Raw genomic sequence first — 26,581 nt, 5'->3', positions numbered from 1 at the left:
GAAATTTCATAACCGAAAAGTCACTGACATTATGAACTCACTAGATGTGTTTAACAGCATCGAGAACTGAAATTGGGTTCTTAATTCAGAACTAATATTACCAATAAAGAAAAGGGCAAAAGGGATAAATGGGACATGGTGAAAAGTCTACCATACATGTAATTTGAGTCCCTAAAAGGGAGGAGAGAATGGAGCAGAAGCATCAATTGAAGTGATGATGGCCCCAAGAAATGTGCAAAAGTGACCATTGAGAAAAGACATGTATTGAATTCTTAGGATTAAACAACAAAACAACAACAAAACTCAGCATACCACTGTAAATCTACTAAAACCAAGAAAGAGGGAAAAGAACATTATCATCTGAAGAGCAACGATCAGACTGATAGGTAATTTCTCATTAGAAAAAAATGGAAGCCAAAACAATAAAGCAACAGTCAGACATCACTAACGACAGGGGTACATTCTGAGAAATGCACATATAGGTGATTTTGTCGTTACATGAACTCACGGAGTCCACTTGCATAAACCTAGGTGGTATAGCCTACTACACACCTGGCCTGTGTGACACAGTGTACTTCTCCAAAGCTACAGACCTGTACAGCGTGTTACTGTACTGAATACTGCAGGTAATTTCAGCACAGTGATAAGTATTTGTGTATCTAAATACAGAAAACATACAACAAAATATAGTATTTAACATAATCTTATAGGACTACTGTTGCATATGTGGTCCATTGCTGACTGAACTGACTTCATGTGCTACATAACTGTACAGCTTAAATGGAAGATAAGCTGCCACCTAGATTTCTATATTTTCAAAAATACCCATCAAACATATAGGTAATATAAAGGCATTTATAGAATATCAAGAACTGAAGGACTTTATAGTAGAACTGCACTTAAATACTACAGAGATTTCCTTAGGCAAGTGGAAAATTAGTTGGTATGAAGAGGAACAGAAAGGATAAACATGTGTTCAAATCTAAGAAAACACTGACCATGCAGAACAGAAATAAAACAATAACGTAAAGGAAGTGAGGCTGATGAAATTAAAATATTGAATGATTTTAGCATTGTCCAGGAAGTGGTAAAAATGCTCATTTATTTTAGGTACTAATCAGTATTGTATCTTGTAATTTTCAGGTTACTCACAACTGAAAAAAAATTAAAGAAGATATATTTAATAAGCTAAAGGGGAAAAATATATAAATGTTTAATAATCCAAAAAGGGGACAAAAGAGAAAAAAGGAACATAAAACAAGTAGGATAAATAGAAAACAAATAGGTGGTAGATATAAACTCAAGTTCATCAGTAAACTACATTAAATATTAGTGGAAATATTCAGTATTTAATATTAAAAGACAAAGATTGTCAAACTGGATTTTTTTAAAAAACCTACTTGCTTGTAAAAATTATAACCACTTTAAAAAAGTGTTTGGCAGTATGTACAAAGGGTGGAGATAGGCACACTCTATGGCCCAGCAATCAACATCTAGAAATACACCTACAAAATACCCTTAGAATGTTCACAGCAGCATTACAATGTTTAGGCTTGGTGCCTATAGCTCAAGTGGCTAAGGCGCCAGCCACATACACTAGAGCTGGGGGGTTTGAATCCAGCCCAGGCCTGCCGAACAGCAATGACAGCTACAACCAAAAAATGGCCGGGCGTTGTGGCAGGTGCCTGTAATCCCAACTACTTGGGAGGCTGAGGCAAGATAATCGCTGAAGTCCAGGAGTTGGAGGTTGCTGTGAGCTGTGATACCATGGCACTCTACCCAGGGGCTTGAGGCTCTGTCTCAAAACCCCCCCCCCAAACATTACAATGTTTACAAACTTGAAACAATGCAAAGATTCATCACCAGAAGAATGGATAAATTGATATAATACTACATATAGCAATGGGAAAGAGCAACCTACAGGCGCATGCTAACAATATGAATGAATCTCATAAAAGTAATGTTTATCCAAACAGCCAGACACAAAAGAGTAAATCACGTATGATGCTATTATTATAAAATTCAAAAACAGGCAAAACTAAGATGTTAGAAGTTAGGATAGTGATTATCTTTGGAAGAGAGTTGTGAACAAAAGGAATTAGTGGTGTTTCTTCACTGCCCTGATGATTATTTGGCTATATTTACTTTATGAAAATTCACCAACCTGTATATTTATGATTTGTGTGTATATTATATTTCTTTTTCTCTCTTTTTTCTTTCTTTTTTTTTGCAGTTTTTGGCTGGGGCTGGGTTTGAACCCACCACCTCTGGCATATGGGGCTGGCGCCCCACTCCTTTGAACCATAATCACTGCCCTCTTTTTCTTTTCTTTCTTTCTTTCTTTATTTTTTTTGAGACAGAGTGTTACTCTTTCACCCTACATAGAATGCTGCAATGGCATCATAGGTCACAGCAACCTCAAACTCTTGGGCTCACATGATCCTCTTGCCTCAACCTCCTGAGTAGCTGGGACTGCAAGCCCCCACAACACCTTGCTAGTTTTTCTGTTTTTAGTAGAGATGGGGGTCTCATTTCTTGCTCAGGTTGTTCTCCAACTTGTGAGCTCAAGCAGTCCGTCTGCCTCAGCCTCCCAGAGTGCTAGGGTTATAGGCGTGAGCTACTGTGCCCAGCTCTGTATGTAGTATTTCAGTAAAATGTTTGCTTTTTAAAAAGTGTACCAGGAAAGGTAGTAGACTTGGTCAATTCAGTTGTACAGAGGGCACCAAAACAATGTATAACATTTGTTATCTTGTGTATTGTATCTCTTATAATTGCAGAAATCAAATGTGATTTGAGTATTACAATTTTAACATAGTTTTTCCCTTTCTTAAAATGGGTATACAGTGTTCTTATTTAAGAAATAAGATCTTATTTTAAGATTTAAGAAATTTCACGAGCGGTGCCTGTTGCTCAATGAGTAGGGCGCCGGCCCCATATACCGAGGGTGGTGGGTTCAAACCCAGCCCCGGCTGAACTGCAACAAAAACTAGCCGGGCGTTGTGGCGGGCGCCTGTAGTCCCAGCTGCTCGGGAGGCTGAGGCAGGAGAATCGCCTAAGCCCAGGAGTTGGAGGTTGCTGTGAGCTGTGTGACGCCACAGCACTCTACCGAGGGCAATAAAGTGAAACTCTGTCTCTACAAAAAAAAAAAAGAAAGAAATTTCACATGCTTCAAGAAGAAAAGGAACCCACAGGAAAAGCAGTGCTTGAAGATGCAGATTAGATAAATTAAGCTATGTAAGGACGAGGAAGAGGATTCCTTTATTCAGCTAAGTATTTTAAGGCCCTGTTATAGTCTAAGAGCTAGGAAGTGTTAGGGATCCCCAAATTACTAAGGCTCAAGTCCATATTTTGACAGTGGTCACTTGTCTAGGGGGAAAAAATAACAAGAATGATAATGTCTGGGTGCAGTGGCTGGCGCCTGTAATCCTAGCACGGGAAGCTAAGGCTGGTGGATTGCCCGAACTCAGGAGTTAGAGATCAGCCTGAGCTAGGGCGAGACCCTGTCTCTAAAAAACAAATAGCCGGGCGTTGTGGCAGGCGCCTGTAGTCCCAGCTACTCAGGAGGCTGAGGCAGGAGAATCATTTGAGCCCAAGAATTTGAGGTGGTTGTGAGCTGTGACACCACAGCAGTCTACTGAGGGCAACAAAGTGAGACTCTGTCTCAAACCTCCCTCCACCCCCCCAAAAAAAAACAACAAGAATGATAATGTTTAATAAAAACTACATTTTTTGAGTACTTCCCTTATAGTAAGCCCTGTGCTGTGCTGTTTGTGGCATCTTATCTTATGTTAACAACAATCCAGTGAGAGGTGGATATCCTGTGTGTGTGTGTGTGTGTGTGTGTGTGTGTGTGTGTGTGGAAACACAGGGAATAATAAAAGTTGTTTAAAGTCTCACCACTAGATAAAAACCCAAGTTTGTCTAACTTTAAAGCGTGTTCCTTCTGTATATGGTTGTCGTATGGTGGCATAGGAAAGAAAGAACTGTGTGGTGAAATAGTTTGAGAAAGTCAAAATAAATTCCAGTTGTAATGTCTTGGGGAAAATGGTGTAGATAGATGGCTTGGACTTCAAAGATAAGCAGACAGAGAGTAATGTGTGATAGCCTGGAAGTAGATTTGAAGAAATAGACGTCTTTCCTCTGAGTTAAGGCCAGACTTTCAAAGAAGGCGATAGGAGTGTGTAACGAACTTGAGATGGCTAAGTGCTATTTGTCAGGAAGAGGATCTAAAGATCTAGCTATGCCGTATACAGCCTTTCAACCAAGAGCTTGTTGAGGCCTTCTGAACCCTCCTGCTACCTAGGTGTCTGGTATCTCCAATTCCTTAATCTTGATGAACTTCTTTGATCTTGGGATCATACTATAATTTTGTAACCAAAATTTTTACTTAATGTTTCATCATGAGCATTTTCCCCAAAGAAAGTGCTTGTTACTAAAATATCCCTATCCAACTATCTTTAAGCCACCATAGTGGGATGTTCTAGATTCCTGGCAGAGTTTAAGCCACGGTAGTCACAAATGTTCATTCAAGAGGTAATAAAACATCAGGAAGGAAGAAAAAACCTATATGTAAAATAAATTTTATGTTGGGACATCTACCCTCATCCCAGTACATCTTGGGTAGTTTAGCTACTAGCAGTGACAGCATGAGGCCAAAGCCCCATCTCACACATTAGGATAATTTTAATTTAGCCCCTTACATTAATTAGGTTACTGGTGCAGCTGTTAGAACAGTGACCTGAATTAACAAAGACTTAACAAGATAGAAGTCGTTGCTCTTTCACTACAATGTGAATGTGACAGGACAGATCCACCTAGGACCCTTCCGGCTTGTTGCCCTGTTATCCCTAGGTGTTTCCATTGGTCGCATGATTAAAGATGTGATCTAATACGGTTTAGCCAATGGGAAAGGGGGAATACAGTACAGGCAGCACACTTCTTCTTCTTAAAGGCTAGACCTGAATGTTGAACATTTCACTTCCGCTCATGCCTCATTATCTAGAAGTTCTGAGAAGACTGGAAGTAATTGAGCTTGGGGCCAGGTGCTCTGTGCTATATAACAAACTGAGGTCAGTACTGGGGACAGCTAAGGGTCTCTGCCATATTCTGAGTTCTGCAAAATCCAAAGTATTAAATTAATTTAGATTAATGTAGCTGATTGGTGAGTTCTGATTTTTGCAATAGGGCTTGTTTCTACTTGTTTATATTAAAAATGAAACACCTACAGAACTTAAGAATAATACCTGTATCTAGAAAATCACTAAGACTTTACCTGTATAAACCTAAAAGACTGTAGAAGCTTAATGCTTTGTACTCTTTTATTCCCTGGAATTAAGTAAAATGTTCTTCTCCTTTTTCCATTTTGCCCACCAAAATCAAGCTCTTACATTCTTACTTTTGCTTTTAATGCTAGCTAGTGAGATCCTAGAGCAGTGATTTTCAACCAGAGTGCCCTGAGAGGATCTTAGCATGTGCTGTGAAAAATTTTAAAGATCATTAATTATTTTGTAAAGAAATTCAAAGCACAGTAAGTATATTCTTTCGTTATTTACTTTTTTTATCAACAAAATGTAAGTGTACCATGAAAGTCTAACTATATGTTCAAGTGTGCCGTGATATTTTTAAAAAGGTTGAAAAACACTGTCTAGTCTTAAAAATGCATGTCTTCATAATGAACCAAAAAAGACCCAGGCAGAGATGAAGGAAATGCCCCTCAACTCAATAGCAACAGAGGAAGAGATGTGGTTCTATTTTCACAGACTGCTTTGATGAAGTATTAAATTAAGAACATTCATAAGAACGTAAACCTTGTTTTCCAGTGCAATGTGAAAACTTCTCTGAATATTCATAATCTAGGAACTTTCTCTGTTCTTGGAGGTATACTTTGAACAAGAGGGCCTTATAAAACTTTTAAGACTAGGGGCGGCGCCTGTGGCTCAGTCAGTAAGGCGCCGGCTCCATATACCGAGGGTGACGGGTTCAAACCCGGCCCCGGCCAAACTGCAACCAAAAAATAGCCAGGCGTTGTGGCGGGCGCCTGTAGTCCCAGCTACTCTGGAGGCTGAGGCAAGAGAATTGCTTAAGCCCAGGAGTTGGAGGTTGCTGTGAGCTGTGTGAGGCCACGGCATTCTACCGAGGGCCATAAAGTGAGACTCTGTCTCTACAAAAAAAAAAAAACTTTTAAGACTTTTGAGATTGTTATTATAAACTATTATTGCAGACTTCAAGGAGAAGTCTCTAATTGTGTTTGCTTTTTTTCTTGATAATTTGTTGCCTCGGTAATAATGCTACAATTTACATACCTGAATTCCTAAACAACCTAAAGGCTTTGTAACTTTGCTGTCAAATCAGAAGATAATCATTATCACAGTTGTCTTTTTCTACATGTAAAATAAAAAGAAATTCCTATTACACCGATATCTTATTTTAAGAAAGACTTGACCAGGGAAATTGCCTTTCTGTGCAGATGAACATTTAATATCTAATTTCCTTATTTCGGGAATTCGTGTAATTTTTTTTCTTTTTTTTTGAGACAGAGTCTCAAGCTGTCACCTGGGTAGAGTGCTGTGTTGTCACAGCTCACAGCAACTTCAGACTCTTGAGCTTAAGTGATTCTCTTGCCTCAGCCTCCCTAGTAGCTGGGACTACAGGTGCCCACCACACCACTCAGCTATTTTTTTTGTTGCAGTTGTCATTGTTGTTTTTAGCAGGCCTGGGCCGGGTTCGAACCTGCCAGCCTCGGTGTATGTGGCTGGCGCCCTACCCACTGAACTACGGGCACCACCCAATTCATGTAATTCTTTTTTTTTTTTCCATGTATGACCTGCCTTTATTTTAGTTAATTCATTTTAATAATGTAAACAGTCATGATCCCTCCATCTAATATGAAAACTAGGAGTTTGAAAATAACCTAGGTGCTATTGTACAACAGGACTTGTGCTGTATGTTATTATTATTATTAATTTTTTTTTTTTTGAGACAGAGTCTCAATCTGTTGCCCAAGCCGTGGCCTCAGCTTCATTCTCAGCAAACTCAAACTCCTTGTTCAAGCGATCCTCCTATCTCTGCCCAAGTAGCTGGAACTACAGGTGCCTGCCACAATGTCCAGCTAGTTTTTCTATTTTTTAGTAGAGACAGAGGTCTTGCTGTTGCTCAGGCTGGTCTCAAACTCCTGAGCTCAAATGATCCTCCTGCCTCGGCCTCCTGGCGTGTTAGAATTATAGGCATGAGTCACTGCACTGGCCAGGTTGCTGTTTCTTTTTTTCTTTTTGCCCCACCAATGACCCTCCCTCTGCCCATTCTCCCTTCTTCTCTCTCCTTCCTCCCCCTCTTCCCCCTATTCTTAGGTTATAACTGGGTTATAGCTTTCATGGGAAAGCCATAAATTAGTTTCATAGTAGGGCTGACTACATTGGATACTTTTTCTTCCATTCTTGAGATACTTTACTAAGAAGAATATGTTCCAGCTCCATCCATGTAAACTTGAAAGAGGTAAAGTCTCCATCATTCTTTAAGGCTGCATAATATTCCATGGTATACATATACCACAATTTATTAATCTATTCGTGGATCGATGGGCACTTGGGCTTTTTCCATGACTTAGCAATTATGAATTGGGCTGCAATAAACATTCTGGTACAAATATCTTTGTTATAATGTGATTTTTGGTCTTCTGGGTATATACCTAGTAGAGGAATTATAGGATTGAATGGCAGGTCTATTTTTAGATCTCTAAGTGTTCTCCAAACATCTTTCAGATCATGTAATTCTTAATTCTTAATTTCTTAACATGGTTTTTCTTTTTCCATAGATTGTCCTTCATCCAGTTGGGTTCAGTTCCAAGGCAGTTGTTATGTTTTCCTTCAAGAAGCTCTCAAAGTAGAAAGCATAGAGGATGTCAGAAGTCAATGTACTGACCATGGTAAGAGGCTTGTTCTGTGTTTTTTTACCAACTAGTAAATATTGTTCATGAATTTCTTTGGAAAAATAATTTTGTTGTATCTGACTTTTAAGTGGGTAGTTAAAATTAAAGGACAGCTTTCATTCTCCAACACACAAGCCACAGCCAGTAGAATTGAGTGTATACTCAATCCTAGAGTTAGGAGGCAGTTGTTGGACAATATTATCCAAAGGATGTTTCATAGCACCAAGTGTCTATTTAATATGCATGCACTGTGCCAGGCACTACCTGGCTTTAATTATCAGAGCAAACTTATCAAAGTAGTTTATTATTATCTTCCTTTATCGAGAAAGGAAATAAAATTCAATTATTTGTTCCAGATCACACAGGTAATAATTGGCAGAGCCAGGATTCAAATCTAGAACTGCTGGATTTCAAACTTAATCACATTGTTATTTTGCCCTGAAAGCACTGTTTTAGGCATGCAGAGTTGGCAGAAATCAGATTACATAGGACCATGAAGTGAGACGATGGTAAAGAAGAGTACATTAAGGAAAAATGATAAAAAGCCATTTGTATATTCCATCCAGCAATCCATTACTGGGTATTCACCCAAAGAGAAAAAAAAGGCACTTTATAAAAAAGACAGCTGCACTTGAATGTTTATAGCAGCACAATTCACAATTGCTAAGATGTGGAAACAAGCCAGGTTCCCATCAATACATAAGTGGGTTACAAAATATGGTTTATGTGTACCATGGAGTACTACTCAGCCATAAAAAATGGTGAACTAATATCTTTTATAACAACCTGGGAATTGGAGACCATTCTTCTACGTGAAGTATCACAGGATGGAAAAACAAACACCACAAGTACTCACTATTAAATTGGAAGTAATTGACACTTATGTATACATATGGAAATAACACTAATCAAATTAAAATAGGAGGGGAGGAAGAGATGGGTAAATTCACACCTAATGGATATAGTGTACACTGTTAGGGTGATGGGCATACTTATAACTTTTGAAAAATGATGCAAAAGCAATTTATGTAACCAAAATGTTTGTACCCATGGAACATTCTGAAATTTTTAAAAAGTGCATTTTTTAATTTATTTTATTTTATTTTTTGAGACAGAGCCTCAGGCTGTCACCCTGGGTAGAGTGTGTGGCATCATACCTCACAGCAACCTCCAACTCCTGGGCTCAAGCAATTCTCCTGCCTCTGCCTCCTAAGTAGCTGGGACTACAGGCACCCACCACAACGCCCAGCTGTGTTTTGGTTGTAGCCATCATTGTTGCTTGGCGGCCCAGGCTGGATTTGAACCCGCCAGCTCAGGTGTATGTGGCTGGCGCCTTAGTCTCTTGAGCCACAGGCTCTGAGCCATAGCTGGCATCTTTTTCAACTGAAATATCCCAGCTGGTGACATGAGAGTCCTTGCTTCTTTAAAGATGCTTGGCATTAATATATGAGACCTAAAAAAACTCTTAATCACATCATTAAATTTTGTCTTAGACATATACATAACTCCAGCATTTAGAAATGCTCTTTAGGCGGTGCCTGTGGCTCAAAGGAGTAGGGCACCGGCCCCATATGATGGAGGTGGCAGGTTCAAACCCAGCCCCTGCCAAAAACTGCAAAAAAAAAAAAAAACTAGAAATGCTCTTTACTTGGCTCCACACCTGTGGCTTAAGCAGCTAAGGCGTTAGCCACATACACCTGAGCTGGCGGTTCGTCAAATCCAGCCAGGTTCTACCAAACAACAATGACGGTTGCAACCAAAAAAATAGCCAGGCATTGTGGTGGGTACCTGTAGTCCCAGCTACTTGGGAGGCAGAGGCAGGAGAATCGCTTGAGCTCAGGAGATGGAGGTTGCTGTGAGCTGTGATGCCATGACACTCTACCCAGGGTGACAGCTTGAGGCTCTGTCTCAAAAAGAAAATTCTAGAAATGCTCTTTACCTAAAAAACACAATTTCTGACAACACACCAATATGATGTTTTGGAAGACTGTATTAGGGATACCTTAATCAAAATCACATTCATTTATCATAGAAGGAGTAAGTGCCACCCAGTACTTAATACATATCTGTTGTTTCCTCTAAAAGCTTCCTACTTACCAAATAATGTTAAACATTGGCTCTGTGAAAATAAGACAAAATCTCCAGCATGACAATAGGTTTTATTTCAAGTCACTGTAATAAAATAATAGCAATTTTACTAGTTTTACAAGATGTTTTTAAATGGGGTTTCCCTACAACTGTTTTCTGTCCCTTTAATAAAAATATTTTATATTAGGTTTACTTAGATATAAACATAAATTTCTTTCTTTTTTTTTTTTCTGAGACAGAGTCTCCCTATGTTACCCTCAATAGAGTGCCATGGCATCACACCTCACAGCAACCTCCAACTCTTGGGCTTAAGCAATTCTCTTGCATCAGCCTCTCAAGTAGTTGGGACTACAGGCGCCTGCCACAACGCCTGGCTATTTTTTTGTTGCAGTTGTCATTGTTTAGCAGGCCCCAGTCCGGGCTCAAACCTGCCAGTCTTGGTGTATGTGGCAGGCACCGTAACCACTGAGCCATGAACACCAAGCCCAAACATAAATTTCAATAACATAAATTATATTGGAGGCGGGCGGCGCCTGTGGCTCAGTCAGTAGGGCGCCGGCCCCATATGCTGAGGGTGGCCGGTTCAAACCCAGCCCCGGCCAAACTGCAACAAAAAAATAGCCGGGCATTGTGGCGGGCGCCTGTAGTCCCAGCTGCTTGGGAGGCTGAGGCAAGAGAATCGTGTGGGCCCAGGAGTTGGAGGTTGCTGTGAGCCGTGTGACGCCACGGCACTCTACCCAAGGGCGGTACAGTGAGACTCTGTCTCTACAAAAAAAATAAAAAAAATAAAAAAAATAAATTATATTGGAGGCTGAGAGCCAAGAAAACTGCATATCCTTAATAGTTTGTATGAACTAGAAGATCAAAGTTCATTGTTTAGTTCTAATATTTGTAAATAGTACAGCAGCTATTTATTAGACAGAGACATAATACTTGTTGACTGACTTCCTCTATAACTTACTTGAAGGTAGTTGTTTCTTTATCAAGTAAAGCAAAACTTGATTAAAAACACCCGAAAACTTTGTGGCTTTTTTTTTTTTTGATTGCTTATTTCATAGTCCATTAATCCTACCTGTTGAAGCAGGGTGGCTATTTAGTAATTTTAAATTATTATATATAGATATGATTATAAAATTTGTCATGTCTAAAGAAAATTATCTTTTTCCCTTCTTAAACATTTTAAAATAGAGTGTTTTATTGAGTTGATTTTTTAAGGTTCCTTATTCATTCCTAAGAATCCTTCCATTTATTTGATAATTCTGTACACCTGCTTCCATACAGGAATTACCCATTTCATGGACGAATCGTTTAGTTGGCATTACTGTTACTTACTTTTGGCTAGAGTAGTGTTTGGGTTTAGAACAGTACGTTGGCATGAGTTGTGTTTTCTGTGCTGTATATGAAGAAAATGCATAAGGAATACTAGAATATTTACCTGTGGAAAAAATCTCCACTGCCATACATAATCACATAATAAACCTGTCATTTAGGGTATATTTCTATAAGTGACTTGTTACTTTGGGGCCTTCAGAGAGCTATGTGTATAAATACTCCTGGTGCTTTGTGCTAAATTCCTGATGGTGCTTCTCCTTATTTTTGCTACTATTTTTCATTTAGGAAAATAATTGTGAGAAGCTGACATTTGTCTTATTTTGCAACATTTACCTTTAATTTATGTATTATCAGTTATAACAATAAATATTTTCAGTCTTTTTTTTTTGTGATATATGAGCTACATCAGTAGCCATAAAGAGAATTAAAGACCCAAATTACATCTCAGCAGGTGGTGTCACTGGTAATGCATTGTGAAAAAGATTTGCCTGAGCACATTAATTCTTCTGGGATTTATGCTGTCATCTGTTAAAGAAAATGAAAGTGTCTTATTTGCCTGATATACTAATTTAAGTCTATGCAGTATTTAATTAGATTACAATGTTAAAAATCATTAAAGTTCCATTGGCTGCTACAAGGTCAGAGAAAAGGATAAAAAACTCATTTATGGATGTAGCCTAAACTATAACCTAGTTAGATATTCTCTTGAGGATTTTTTAGAATGACATTTTGGTAACATTTCATAAGTAAATTTTTAGAGTAAAACAGATCAAAATTTTATATTACATTTAACAGGTAGATGTAATAGCAGCTGGAATGATTTTTTAAAAATCATAAAAGTTTTGAAAAATTGAGAAATAATTCAGAGAGAGAACCTGGCTGAATTTTGTATTTGGGCTAATTATTTAGTACTTTAAAGATCAGTCATATTTTTTCTTTAAAAGTTCTTAGGCTTGGCGCCTGTAGCTCAAGCGGCTAAGGCACCAGCCATATACACCAGAGCTGGAAGGTTCGAATCCAGTCTGGGCCCACCAAACAACAATGACAACTATAACCAAAAAATAGCCAGGCGTTGTGGTGGGCACCTGTAGTCCCAGCTACTTGGGAGGTTGAAGCAAGAGGATCACTTAAACCCAAGAGTTTGAGGTTGCTGTGAGCAGTGATGCTACAGTACTCTACCCAGGGCAACAGCTTGAGACTCTGTCTCAAAGAAAAAAAAAAAAGTTCTTTCTTAATTACACAATCAATGCATGATCACTATAGAAAAGCATATAGCAATTATTTAAAAAATAAAACAAAAATACCCTAGTTTTTACCACCCTGTGGTTGTTAACATTTTAACTATGCTTCTAGACTTCTTTTCCTTATGTAAATATATTTTAATAAATCTTCCATAAGATAAAAATGGAATCATAGAAGCCAAATTCTTCTGTAATCTGCATTTTCCCTTAAAGATGTCTTTCTGTGGCAGTAAATATAGAATGCATATTTTCTAATAACGTACATTCAACTGTATAGATATGCCATAATTGACTTACTATTCAACTGTATAGATAAACCATAATCTGACATGAAGCATTACTTTTAGTTTTTCAGTGTCATAAACAATATGTGATGAACATTAGTGATTATGCTTAGTTGCGTGCAGAGCTAATGACTATCTCAGCTTAAATTGTTAAGAATTGCTAGGGCTTTTGATACATCTTCCTAAATTCTCTCCAAAAAGGCTGTACTAATTATTATTTTGGCTTGCCACTGATGAGTTCTTATTTGTCCGCACTGAAAGGCCTGCACTGTTTAATCAGCAAGTCTAAAAAGGTGCTTACTTTTATTTTTAACTTTTCTTTTTTTTAATTTTTTTTTTTTTTTTTGTAGAGACAGAGTCTCACTTTACTGCCTTCAGTAGAGTGCCATGATGTCACAGGACTCACAGCAACTGCTAGCTCTTGGGCTTCCGCGATTCTCTTGCCTCAGCCTCCCGAGCAGCTGGGACTACAGGCGCCCGCCACAACGCCTGGCTATTTTTTGGTTGCAGTTCAGCCAGGGCTGGGTTTGAACCCGCCATCCTGGGTATATGGGGCCGGCGCCCTACTCACTGAGCCACAGGTGCCACCCTATTTTTAACTTTTCATTAATGAGATTGGATTTTTCACATTTCTTGCGTTATTTTTTCTTCTGTAGAAGTGAATTGCCTTTATAGTAGTCTGAGACCAATTTTGTTTTTCTGTTTAGGTGTTTGCTTTATAGTTTTTTACTTATAGTAGAGATTTAGTCTGTCCAGTTTGTGGTTTTCCTCCTTAACAATAGATATTTTGGGGGGAGATTTTTGTCATTTAGTTTTCTTTTCCCCTGTAGTTAAATTTATTGTCTTTTTTCCCTTAGGACCCTCCTGTGATTTCCACTGATTCTGAAATATACTGACTTGTTTTTTCTCTTTAAAATAATTTTAGGAGCAGACATGGTAAGCATACATAATGAAGAAGAAAATGCTTTTATCCTAGATGTTTTGAGAAAGCAATGGAAAAGCCCAGATGATATCCTGCTAGGCATGTTTTATGACACAGACGGTGAGTGATATTTACCTTGTGGGACACGACTTTTTCTTTCTTTAAAACTGATGGCTTTTAGATTCTTCAGTTGTCTAGTTCAAGTTGATGTTTTCTGTGGCCTCCTGTGGGTATTGTATTTTCAGTGTGCACATGACTTGTACTGCTGCATATGCCTGAATGGCTCACTGTGTTTCACAGATGAAAGCCACAGTTGATTCTCTTGTATGGATTGAAATAGGGTTTTAAGCTTTACAAAAATGGGATCTTCATGAGAACGTTCTTCAGCCAATACCTTTTGATGGTTTGTCTGTACACAGAATATGTCCCTGTGGAATTTAATTCCTATAACCACAAGTTTAGACCAGATATACTTTAGCTAACTTCCCACCTTTAGTCCTAGATCTTTTTCTTTGGCTTTCCTTTAACATCTTTAAAAACTGACATAATGTTAACAATATTCCTTAATTGACAGATGCGAGTTTCAAGTGGTTTGATAATTCAAATATGACATTTAATAAGTGGACAGACCAAGAAGATGGTGAGGATCTAATTGACACCTGTGCTTTTCTGCACACCAAGACAGGTGAATGGAGAAAAGGAAATTGTGAAGTTTCTTCCGTGGAAGGAACACTATGTAAAGCAGCTAGTAAGTATTATTGGTGGTCCTTTTTTCATTCCAACAGGGATGGTGAGAGTAGGGCTGCTTTTCAAATAATTTTTTTTTTTTTTTGAGATTAGTTTGCCTCATTAACAGAGGGAGGCACTGACTTCAGAATATAGTAGGAAAGCTTGCTCTTAAGGCACTGACTTCAGAATATAGTAGGAAAGCTTGCTCTCAAGTCTCTTGGAAGTAGTCTGATACTTGCATTTATGAGGTAGGGCCAGATCATGTGAAGCAGGCATAATTTCATTCTGTTTACTCTTAGAGTTTGCAGGAGGTCAAAAATTATTCTGTTTAAAGAAATTATAGTCTCTTTGTATATAATTTGATTGAGAAGCAGTAAAGAATACTTGTGTATAATTGCAGAATCCTCATGTGTGACTTTATAAGCAATTAGATTCTTTATAAGAACTAACAACCTGTGTTCAGTCAAATATAAATTATATCATGGCTTATATTCTGCATTAAAATGTAAGTTTTCTTCTGATCCATCACAATGCTTTATTTTATTTTATTTTTATTTTATTCTTTGAGACCGAGTCTCACTCTGTTGCTCAGGTGCCAACCACAATGCCTGGCTAATTTTTTCTATTTTTAGTAGAGATGGAGTCTCACTCTCAGGAGTTTGATGCTGGTCTCAAACTCCTGAGCTAGAGCAATCCTCCTACCTCAGCCTCCCAGAGTGCTAGGATTATAGGTGTGAGCACCTGGCCACAGCGCTTTTTAATGAACAAAATTATACTGGCCCACAACAATATTTTTATGTTATTTGTTAAACACTGCACAAAGTTTGTTCTTCTCAATTTAGGAAGTAAACGTTTTCTTATTAAGGAAACTTAAAATTTTAAAATACATATGAATTTGGGGATGCTTGAAACATGACACAAACAGCCATTTCCCATTTTGTATGCTTAGTATTTTCTCTTTTTTACTTCAACTGTAGACCACAACTATACGTCTGGCTCTGATTTTTCCTTTCTTTACATATAGAATTACACAGATTTCTTTATTTGCTACAGCAGGGTTCTTGACTACAATTAGTTTTACGATAATTATACATCAGCGTTTGTCATACTATTATGGTAGTAATATTCAACTTAAAATATGTGATTTTCTAAACATTCTTTTCCAAACACTGCACCTCAGGGCACCATTACATAAACCAAAGACTACAATGCTAAGAAAAGAAATCAACCAAGTTTTTAATTAAACTATAACTTCAAAGCCTCAGAAATAGTGAGCAAATCCATATTAATGAAGTTAAAGTCACAACTGTTTTATGACCTTCTCTATACTCTCTGACTGGAATATTATTTTCCTCACCTCATTATTGTCTTTTTCTTGACATCCCTTATTTTTACTAAACAAGCTAATTTTTTTTTTTTGAGACAGAGTCTCAAGCCATCACTCTGGGTAGAGTGCCATGGCGTCAACCTCAAACTCTTGGGCTCAAGTGAGTCTCTTGCCTCAGCCTCCCAAGTAGCTGGACTACAGGCGCCCGCCGCAACACCTGGCTATTTTTTCTTTTTTACAGTTGTCATTGTTTTAGCTGGTCTGGGCCAGGTTCAAACTTGCGAGCCTCAATTTAGGTGGCTGGTGCCCTATCCCTGAACTATGGGCACCACCTTAATTTTTTTTTTTTTTTTTTGAGGCATGATCTCACTTTTTCACCTGAGCTAGAGTACAGTAGTGTCGGCATAGCTCACTGCAGTCTTCAACTCCTGGGTTCAAGCAATCCTTCTATAGGCATCCATAACCATGCCCAGCTAATTCTCTTTTTTTTTCTGCAGAGATGATGTCTTGCTCTTGCTCAGTCTGGTCTTGAACACTTGGTCTCAGGCATTCTTCTGTCTTGGCCTCCCAGAGTGCTAAGATTACAGATGTGAGCCAGCATGCACAGGCTCAAGCTAATGAATTTTGTTAGGTCTCTACGTCTTTCTTTAAAAACTAAGTTCAACTTAGTAAAGCATCACAAGAATGGAGAAGCAAGAATCCAATGTAGTCAATTCTAATGTGAAGGCAGTAGATGAGCTAATACAGGGGTAGGGTAAGGGAATGAGGTAGTATGGAGAGGGAGATGGGGGTCATGGTATATAGCATACCTCTTGGGGGTGGGACACAATTATAAGAGGGACTTTATCTAACAAATGCAGTCAGTGTAACCTAATTCTTTGTACCCTCAGTGTATCCCAAACAATAAAAACAAAACAAAACAAAAAAGAAAAACTAAGTTCAAGGCCAGGCACAGTGGCTCATGCCTGTAATCCTAGCACTCTGGTATCTGAGGTGGGTGGATTGTTGGAGTTCAGGAGTTCAAGACTAGCCTGAGCAAGAGTGAGACCCCATCTCCACTAACAACAACAACAAAAAAAAAAAAATAGAAAAACTAGCCAGGTGTAGACCTAGCTACTTGGGAGGCTGAGACAAGAGGATTGCTTAAGCCCAGGAGTTTGAGGTTGCTATGAGCTATGATGAGATGACACCATGGCACTCTACCAGAGAAACAGAATAAAAGTCTGCCTCCAAAAAACAAAACAAAAAAACTACTCCCGGCGGCACCTGTGGCTCAGTGAGCAGGGCGCTGGACCCATATGCCGAGGGTGGCGGGTTCAAACCCAGGCCCGGCCAAACTGCAACAAAAAATAGCCGGGCATTGTGGCGGGCGCCTGTAGTCCCAGCTGCTTGGGAGGCTGAGGCAAGAGAATCGCATAAGCCCAAGAGTTAGAGGTTGCTGTGAGCCGTGTGACGCCACGGCACTCTACCCGAGAGTGGTACAGTGAGACTCTGTCTCTACAAAAAAAAAAAAAAAAAATCTACCCCAAAACTAAGTTCAAAAAATATAATGGAGACAATTGTTGAAGCAATAGAAATATAGATACTAGGCTACTATTATGTGGATATTAAACTACTATGTTAAGGGGTTCATTTTTAATGACTTTGAAAATGTTTAAACTCAGTCTTATAACAAGAACATACTTCAAGTGTAATTTGTATTTTCTTTTGTATTTTAGTCCCATATGAAAGGAAATATTTATCAGGTAAGTAATAGTTTGGTCTTTGAATTTTTCCAACAATAAAAATACATTAAAATCCTGGCATGTTAAAATATTACTACAGACCAATTTTTTTTTACATCAAATTTAATGCCATTGCGGTTTTGAGGAAATGACTGCATCTTTTGTTAAAAAATGTTTTACCTTATAGTTGTATATACAATTCATGAAGCATCTGTCTTAAGGGCTTACTACATGTATTTCTTTTTAAAATGAAACAGATGGGCTTGGTGCCCGTAGCTCAGTGGTTAGAGTGCTGGCCACATACGCTGGGGCTAGCGTGTTCCAACCCGCCCACACCGGCTAACCAACAATGACAACTACAACCAAAAAAATCGCTGGGCATTGTGGCAGGTGCCTGTAGTCTCAGCTGCTTGGGAGGCTGAGGCAAGAGAATTACTTAAGCCCAAGAGTTTGAGGTTGCTGTGAGTTATGATGCCACGGCACTGTACGAAGGGTGATATAGTCTGTCTCAAAAAAAAAAAACAAAAACAAAAGAAAGAAACAGATGATATATTTATGTGGTTCAAAAAATCAAAACTATTAAAAGCAAACACTGCCCCCATCCACCCTATTCTCTTTACTCTTATTGGGGACCATTTTACTTAGTTTCTTTGACAGTCTAGTGGGTTGGTTTTTTTTTTTTTAATATAAATAAATTGAGATATATGACATATATTTACTAATATCTTTAATTTACTTTAATTTACTAATTAATTTACTTATATATTTAATTTACTTTAATTTACTAATATATTCTAGAGATCTCTCTCTTCATATCATTGCAAATTGACCTTCATTCTTTTTCTGTTAACTGGATATTCATCTATTGTATGGGTATATATAGTCCTTTAATGAGCTTCAGATCTCTACTTCACTGTTTCCAAACATTTGCTGATATAAACAATACTACAATAAATGAATCATCTTGCACAAGTACATGTTTATCTGTATGTTAGACTTCCTGAAATACAGTTGCTGGATTGAAAATGAATCTATAACTTTCATATGATACTGTTCTAGAGTGGTTGTACCATTTTGTATCCCTGACAGCAATGAAACTTTTTTTTTTAATTAAATCATAGCTGTGTACATTAATGTGATCATCAGGCACCATACCATGGTTTCATAGACCGTTTGACACGTTTTCATCACACTGGTTAACAGCCTTCCTGGCATTTTCTTAGTTATTGTGCTAATACATTTACATTCCACATTTACTAATTTTCACATGTACCCTTGTAAGATGCACCACAGGTTTAATCCCATCAATCACCCTCCCTCTGCCCACCTCCCTTCTCCCTCCACTCCCTTTCACCCTACCCCCTATTCTTAGTTTGTAACTGGGTTATAGCTTTCATGAGAAAGCCATAAATTAGTTTCATAGTAGGGCTGAGTACATGGGATACTTTTTCTTCCATTCTTGAGATTCTTTACTAAGAAGACTATGTTCCAGCTCCATCCATGTAAACATGAAAGAGGTAAAGTCTCCATCTTTCTTTAAGGCTGCATAATATTCCATGGTGTACATATACCACAATTTATTAATCCACTCATGGATCGATGGGCACTTGGGCTTTTTCCATGACTTAGCAATTATGAATAGGGCTGCAATAAACATTCTGGTACAAATATTTTTGTTATGTTGTGATTTTTGGTCTTCTGGATATATGCCTAGTAGAGGAATTATAGGATTGAATGGCAGGTCTATTTTTAGATCTCTAAGTGTTCTCCTAACATCTTTCCAAAAGGAATGTATTAATTTGCATTCCCCCCAACAGTGTTAGAAGTGTTCCCTTGTCTCCACATCCATGCCAACATCTCTGGTCTTGGGATTTTGTGATATGGGCTAATCTTACTGGAGTTAGATGATATCTCAAAGTAGTTTTGATTTGCATTTCTATGATGATTAAGGATGATGAGCATGTTTTCATATGTCTGTAGGCCGCACACCTGTCTTCTTCAGAGAATTTTCTCTTCAAGTCCCTTGCCCAGCCTGCGATGGGATCACTTGTTCTTTTCTTGCTTATACATTTGAGTTCTCTATGGATTCTGGTTATTAAACCTTTGTCGGAGACATAACCTGCAAATATCTTCTCCCATTCTGAGGGCTGTCTGCTTGCTTTACTTACTATGTTCTTGGCTGTGCAGAAGCTTTTTAGTTTGATCAGGTCCCAGTAGTGTACTTTTGAAGCTGCTTCAATTGCCTTGGGGGTCCTCCTCAGACCAATTTCGCCAAGGGTTTTCCCTGCACTCTCTTCTACTATTTTTATAGTTTCGTGTCTTAAGTTTAAATCTTTAATCTAGTATTTTTATAGTTTCATGTCTTAAGTTTAAATCTTTAATCCAGTTAATGGTGAAAGGTGTGGGTCCAGTTTCAGTCTTCTGCAGGTTGCCAGCCAGTTCACCCAGCACCATTTGTTAAATAGGGAATCTTTTCCCCACTGAATATTTTTAATTGGTTTGTCAAATATTAAATAACGGTAAGTAGCTGGATTCATCACTTGGTTCTGTATTCTGTTCCAGACATCTACTTCTCTGTTTCTGTGCCAGTACCATGCTGTTTTGATCACTATCAATTTGTAGTATAGTCTGAGGTCTGGTAGCGTGATTCCTCCTGCTTTGTTTTTATTTCTGAGTAATGTCTTGGCTATTCTAGGTTTTTTCTGATTCCATATAAAACGAAGTATTGTTTTTTCAAGATCGTTAAGGTATGACAGTGGAACTTTAATAGGGATTGCATTAAAATTATATATTGCTTTGGGTAGTATGGACATTTTAGTAATGTTGATTCTTCCCAGCCATGAGCATGGTATGTTTTTCCATTTGTTAACATTTTCAGCTATTTCTTTTCTTAGAGTTTCATAGTTCTCTTTGTAGAGATCTTTCACGTCCTTTGTTAGATAAACTCCCAAATATTTCATCTTCTTTGGCACTACTGTGAATGGGATAGAGTCCTTAACTTTTTTTCAACTTGGCTATTGTTGGTATTTATAAAGGCTACCGATTTATGAATATTGATTTTGTAACCTGAGATGCTGCTGTATTCCTTGATCACTTCTAAGAGTTTTGAAGTAGAATCCCTGGTATTTTCCAGATACACAATCATATCATCTGCGAAGAATGAAAGTTTGATCTCTTCTTACCCTATATGGATACCCTCGATCGCCTTTTCTTCCTTAATTGTGAGGGCTAAAGCTTCCATTACAATGTTAAAGAGCAGTGAAGACAATGGGCAGCCTTGTCTGGTTCCTGATCTGAATGGAAATGATTTCAATTTAACTCCATTCAATATGATATTGGCTGTGGGTTTACTGTAGATGGCCTCTATCAGTTTAAGAAATGTACCAATTTTTACCAATTTTCTTAAGTGTTCTGATCATGAAGTGATGCTGTATATTATCAAAAGCTTTTTCTGCATCAATGGAGAGAATCATATGGTCTTTGTTTTTTAATTTGTTTATGTGCTGAATTATACTTACTGATTTACAGATATTGAACCAGCCTTGAGACCCTGGGATAAAACCAACTTGGTCATGATGTATAATTTGTTTGATGTGTTGCTGGATTCTGTTTGTTAGGATCTTGTTGAATGTTTTTGTATCTATATTCATTAGTGATATTGGTCTATAATATTCTTTTCTTGTTGGGTCTTTTCCTGGTTTGGGGCTCAGGGTGATGTTTGCTTCATAGAACATGTTGGGTAGTCTTTCTTCTTTTTCTACCTTTTGGAACAGGTTGAGTAATATAGGTACTAATTCCTCTTTAAAGGTTTGGTAGATGGAAATGTGTCAAACGGTCTATGAAACTAGTGTATGGTGCCCCATGATCACATGAATGTACACAGCTATGATTTAATAAAAAAAATTAAAAAATATATATATAAAGGTTTGGTAGAATTCTGACGTGAAGCCATCTGATCCCGGACTTTTCTTTTTAGGCAGGTTTTGTATGGTTGATGCTATTTCAGAACTTGATATGGGCCTGTTCAACATTTCCACTTGATTCTGGCTAAGTCTTGGAAGGTGACGTGCTTCCAAGTATTGGTCAATTTCCTTCAGATTTTCATATTTCTGAGAATAAGGTTTCTTGTAATATTCATGAAGGAGTTTTTGAATTTCTGAGGAGTCTGGTGTTATTTCATCTTTGTCATTTCTGATTGATGAGATTAGAGATTTTACTCTTTTTTTTGATTAGGTGGCCAAAGGTTTATCTATTTTATTGACCTTTTCAAAAAACCAACTTTTTGATTTATTGATCTGTTGTATAATTCTTTTGTTTTCAATTTCATTTAATTCTGCTCTAATTTTGGTTATTTCTTTCTTCTACTGGGTTTGGGGTCGGAATGTTCTTCCTTTTCTAGTTGCTTGAGATGTCCCATTAAGTTGTTAACTTCCTCTCTTTCCGTTCTCTTGAGGAAGGCTTGCAGTGCTATAAATTTCCCTCTTAGGACTGCCTTTGCGGTATCCCAGAGGTTCTGATAATTCGTGTCTTCATTGTCGTTTTGTTCCAAAATTTGGCAGTTTCCTTCTTAATCTCATCTCTGACCCAGCTATCTTCAGCATAAGGTTATTTAACTTCCATGTTTTTGTATGAGTATGCAGATTCCTGTTGTTACTCAGCTCCACTTTTAATCCATGGTGGTCTGAGAAGATGCAAGGAATAATTTCTATTCCTTTAAATTTACCAAGGTTAGACTTGTGACCTCAGATGTGATTGATTTTGGAGTATGTTTGGTGGACTGATGAGAAGTATGTGTATTCAGTTTTGTTGGGATGAAATGTTCTGTAGATGTCTGCTAAATCCAAATGTTGGATGGTTAGGTTTAAATGTAAAATTTCTTTGCTCAGCTTCTTATTGGAGGATCGATCCAAAACTGGCAAAGGAGTGTTGATATCTCCTACTATTATGGAGCTGGAGGAAATCAAGTTGCTGATGTCTGTTAGAGTTTCTCTTATAAATTGAGGTGCATTCTGGTTGGGTGCATAGATATTAATAACTGAAATCTCGTCATATTGAGTATTACCCTTAACAAATATGAAGTGACCATTGTTATCCTTCCTTACTTTTGTTGGTTTAAAGCCTATTGTATCTGCAAATAGAATTGCAACACCTGCTTTTTTCTGATTACCATTTGCCTGAAATATGGACGACCATCCTTTCACCCTGAGTCTATATTTGTCTTTTAAGGTAAGATGTGACTCTTGTATGCAGCAAATATCTGGCCTGAATTTTTGTATCCAGTCAGCTAACCTCTTTAGAGGACAGTTTAAGCCGTTCACATTAATGGAGAATATTGGTAAGTCTGGTAAAGTTTTGGATATCGACATTTTCGAAAGTCCAGTGGACATTTTTAATCCTTTCGCCAGTGTGGAAGTTGGAGTTTGATCAAAAGTTTCTGAGTGAGTTTACTTTTGTGGTAGAGGATTGGGTTGATCATTATGGAAGATAGGTCTGAAAATATCCTGAAGAGCTAGTTTGGTTATGGCAAATTTCTTCAACATATGAATGTCATTAATGTATTTAATTTCTCCATCATAAATGAAGCTCAGTTCAGCTGGATACAGGATCCGGGGTTGAAAGTTATTTTGCTTTAGGAGATTAAAAGTCAATGACCACTCTCTTCTGGCTGGAAAAGTTTCAGCAGAGAGATCTGCAGTCATTCTAATATTTTTCCCTTTGTAGGTAATGGCTTTCTTACGTCTGGCTGCTTTGAGAATTTTCTCCTTCATATTAACTTTAGTGAAGTTAATTATGATATGCTTGGGGGATGTCTTATAGGGATTGAGTCGTGCTGGGGTTCTGAAACTGTCTGCTAACTGAATTTCAGAATCTCTAGGCATGTCTGGAAAATTCTCTTTCATAATTTCATGGAGAAGAGCCTCTGTGCCTAGTGAGGGCACTTCATCAGATTTAGGGATTTCAATGAGGCAGATATTACCCTTCTTCTAATTATCCCAGAGTTCTCTGAGAGAATGATCCGGTTTTGCTCTCCATTTCTCTTCCTCTTTGAGAGTTTGGGAGCATTCAAAGGCTTTGTTTCAATGTCAGAAATCCTTTCTTCTGCTTGCTCCACTCTGTTACTGAGGGATTCTACTGTATTTTTAAGATCTTTGAGGGCTGCAAATTCTTGCTTCAGTGTGTCTAAATCTTTGGTGGTTTTGTCTTTAAATTTGTTAAATTCTTGAGACAACTTTTGAATTTCTCCTTGAATTCCTAATTCCAACTTTTGATTTGCTGCTTGAATTTCTAATTCCAAATTTCCCTCCCTTTTATTAATCTTGTTTGCAATCCAAATTCTGAATTCGATTTCTGACATCTTGGCCAGTTGTTTATGAATGGGATCTTCAGTTACATCTGCCATATCTTTCCTTGGGGAGATTGCTCTATTCTGGTTATTCATGCCACTGATTCCACCCCCATGATTGTTTTACACCGTTTGATTTTTCTTCTGGAGCTTTGTCAAGGACCCATACAGTGCTATGGCCTGAGAAATGGGGGCCCTGTTTGGTGTGGTGGGGCTGAGTGGTTCTGTCTTGTTTTCAGCTTGTTTCTGTTTGACCCTAGTGAAACAGTTACTCTCGGTTGAAGTCTCAGCTGTGGAGAAATACCAGCAATTACATCACCCCACCCACCACAGGCAACAATTGGAAAAGGAAAATCAAACCTTCCTACAACCACACACCCAGGGCACCACCTGAATAGTCCTCAGGCAATTGGCTCAGTTCAAAAGGTCCAAATCAATTGTCTTAGTCAGCACCTGTCTCAGGTGGGAGAGTTTAAGAGGTCTCTGGGACCTGGATCAGAGGGGTCTGGTGAGTACTCTGATATGGCTTGCTCCAGTGCTGCGTGTAGTCAGGAGGAGCCATCCAGCCAATAGATCAGTCTGGGAAGGTTGATGCCTCCTTCCCTACCTTGTACCTCTGTCACACCCAGTCACTGATAGCCCTGGAGTTGGCTGACCCAGTTGCCTGTAGTGAACAGATACTCCAAGGGTTTGCTCCTGCCTGAATCACAAGGAAATCTATTTCTGTTCAGCCAGGCCGCTGTGCTCTGCCTCTACCTAGCAGGAGGAGGTGAGGCCTGACAACCTTGGGCGCTTGATGAAGGCTGGGGGGTGTTCACTCAGTTCCAGCCCCGCCCCTGATTGATGTTACTGACAGAACAGAACAGAACAACTTTGCAGGATTTTGTTTCTGTTCCTGCTAAATTCCCCTGTCAGTTCTATCCTGCTGCCTTCCTTTGTCTATTGGCTGATGATCCCCTGAGGGCCAGGTTCGTCTTAGGCTCAGTAAAGTGGTCCTCTGGGTCAGCCCCACCCTGGGAACTTCCGGGGTCTGCGAGTGCATTTCTAGTCCCTGTGCTCTACCCAGGTCAGTACCGCCTCAGGCAAATCCTTTACTCACAGGGCTTGCATTTCAGCCCAGATATGTTCATGGTGGTTTCTGGCCTCCTCTGGTTGCCCAGGGAGACAGGGGGTGTGGCTTCAGAATATCCGGAAGTGAGCCATATTGTTGCCAAAAGACGGCTGCCACTCTGTGCCTCAGGGAACTGCCACTCCGGTGTGGTTCCCTCTCAGCTGACCATCCTCTCCTCGCTCCCGTGCCCCAGAGTCAGCACTGACCAGCTGCAGTCTAGGCACTGTCCACACCCCTCGAGAAATCACCCAAGAATCTGGAATCCTGGGGGACAGGCCTTCAGACCTCAGAGTGAGAGTGGAGGGGAGTGCTGGGAGCTCAGAGTTGCAGGTAGAGAATATATACAGTTTTATACAGTTTTATGCCTGGCACCCTAGTAGGGGAGGTAGGTCCAGTTTTTAGAGGGTCTCTCCCCTGGAGTGTAGTGGGAGGACCTTTGAATTCTGCCCATTTGTTTGTGGGGCACTCCGTGCCATTCTCATGGGGGAGGGGACTCCTGTCCGCTTGGTGATGGATTTTGTACCTTTTGTTTGTATCCTTGTAGTCGCAGCTCGCCTCAGCAGGGTTGATGTGCATTCTTCAACCTTCTCTCTTGGTGCAGCTCAAATCCACCAGGTTACTTACTAAATTTCTGTCCTTTAACTCTCCTTCTGGACGGGAGCCTCTGTGGAAAGCTGGCTTCAGTCAGCCATCTTGTCTCTGCCCCCAAAACATTTTGATTTTTGCTAGTTGGATAGTAGAGTTTTAAATGTCCATATTTGCAGGTATTATTTACAGAGTAAAACAAATCTCAGTTTGATAAATATTTATGTTTTTACCTGTGTAACTACCACTGAAATCAATATATAGAACATTTCCATCACTATACAAAGTTCCCCCATTCACCTTCTCCAGTGTATGTCCATGCTGCCATGACCCACCTCAGAGGTAACCACTACTATGATTTCTGTCACCATAGGTTGGAGTTGATGTTGAACTTCACATGGCTATATTCATAATACATACTTTTGTTTGGCTTCTTTCACGCAGAATTTTTTTTTAGATTCATATGCATATACATTGTACTTTTTTCAATTGCTTCATACTATTTTTATTTCAAAATATTAAGGGGGTACAAGTATTTTTGTTACATGGATACCTTATAGAAGTCTTAATTCGGGGCCAGAATAGTTTTCTTTGTACCAAGTAGTTCAAAGAACCCCTCGTTCCCTCATTCTTGATTTCCAATGTCCTTTTCATCTCTTTCTGTCCATGAGTGTCCATCATTTAGCTCCCAATTATCAGAGAGTACATGTGGTGTGTTTTTCCATTCTTGAGATACTTCAGTTAGGATAATTGTCTCCAGTTCCATCCATGTTGCTGTAAAAGACATTATCTTATTCCTTTTTATAACCGAGTAGTACTCCATGGTATATACAGAGGGTGATCAAATGTATACACATTTTAAGAAAGGAAAACCTGTATTACAATTGGAATATTTGAGTATTACAGTTGCACCTTCTGCAATTCTAAGAGGTACTCAAACATGACTTGTGCTTATCTTTTATTATCAGTAT

At 38.7% G+C, this 26,581-nt stretch overlaps 1 protein-coding gene across 2 annotated transcripts in view; it reads left to right on the top strand.

The window, feature by feature from the left end:
* Window positions 1–26,581, top strand: part of LOC128589810 (CD302 antigen) — a 190,133-nt gene that overhangs the window by 156,616 nt on the left and 6,936 nt on the right. For both annotated transcript variants that reach the window (XM_053596509.1, XM_053596508.1), the window contains 4 exons: window positions 7,811–7,921; window positions 13,795–13,911; window positions 14,366–14,539; window positions 17,566–17,592. In XM_053596509.1, coding sequence (XP_053452484.1) covers window positions 7,811–7,921; window positions 13,795–13,911; window positions 14,366–14,539; window positions 17,566–17,592 — 429 coding nt within the window. The remainder of the gene's footprint in view (window positions 1–7,810; window positions 7,922–13,794; window positions 13,912–14,365; window positions 14,540–17,565; window positions 17,593–26,581) is intronic.

This window comes from Nycticebus coucang, chromosome 7, assembly GCF_027406575.1.
Source record: "Nycticebus coucang isolate mNycCou1 chromosome 7, mNycCou1.pri, whole genome shotgun sequence".
Taxonomy (NCBI): domain Eukaryota; kingdom Metazoa; phylum Chordata; class Mammalia; order Primates; family Lorisidae; genus Nycticebus; species Nycticebus coucang.
Note: the sequence above shows the minus strand (reverse complement) of the source record. Positions and strands in the feature narration are given on the sequence as shown.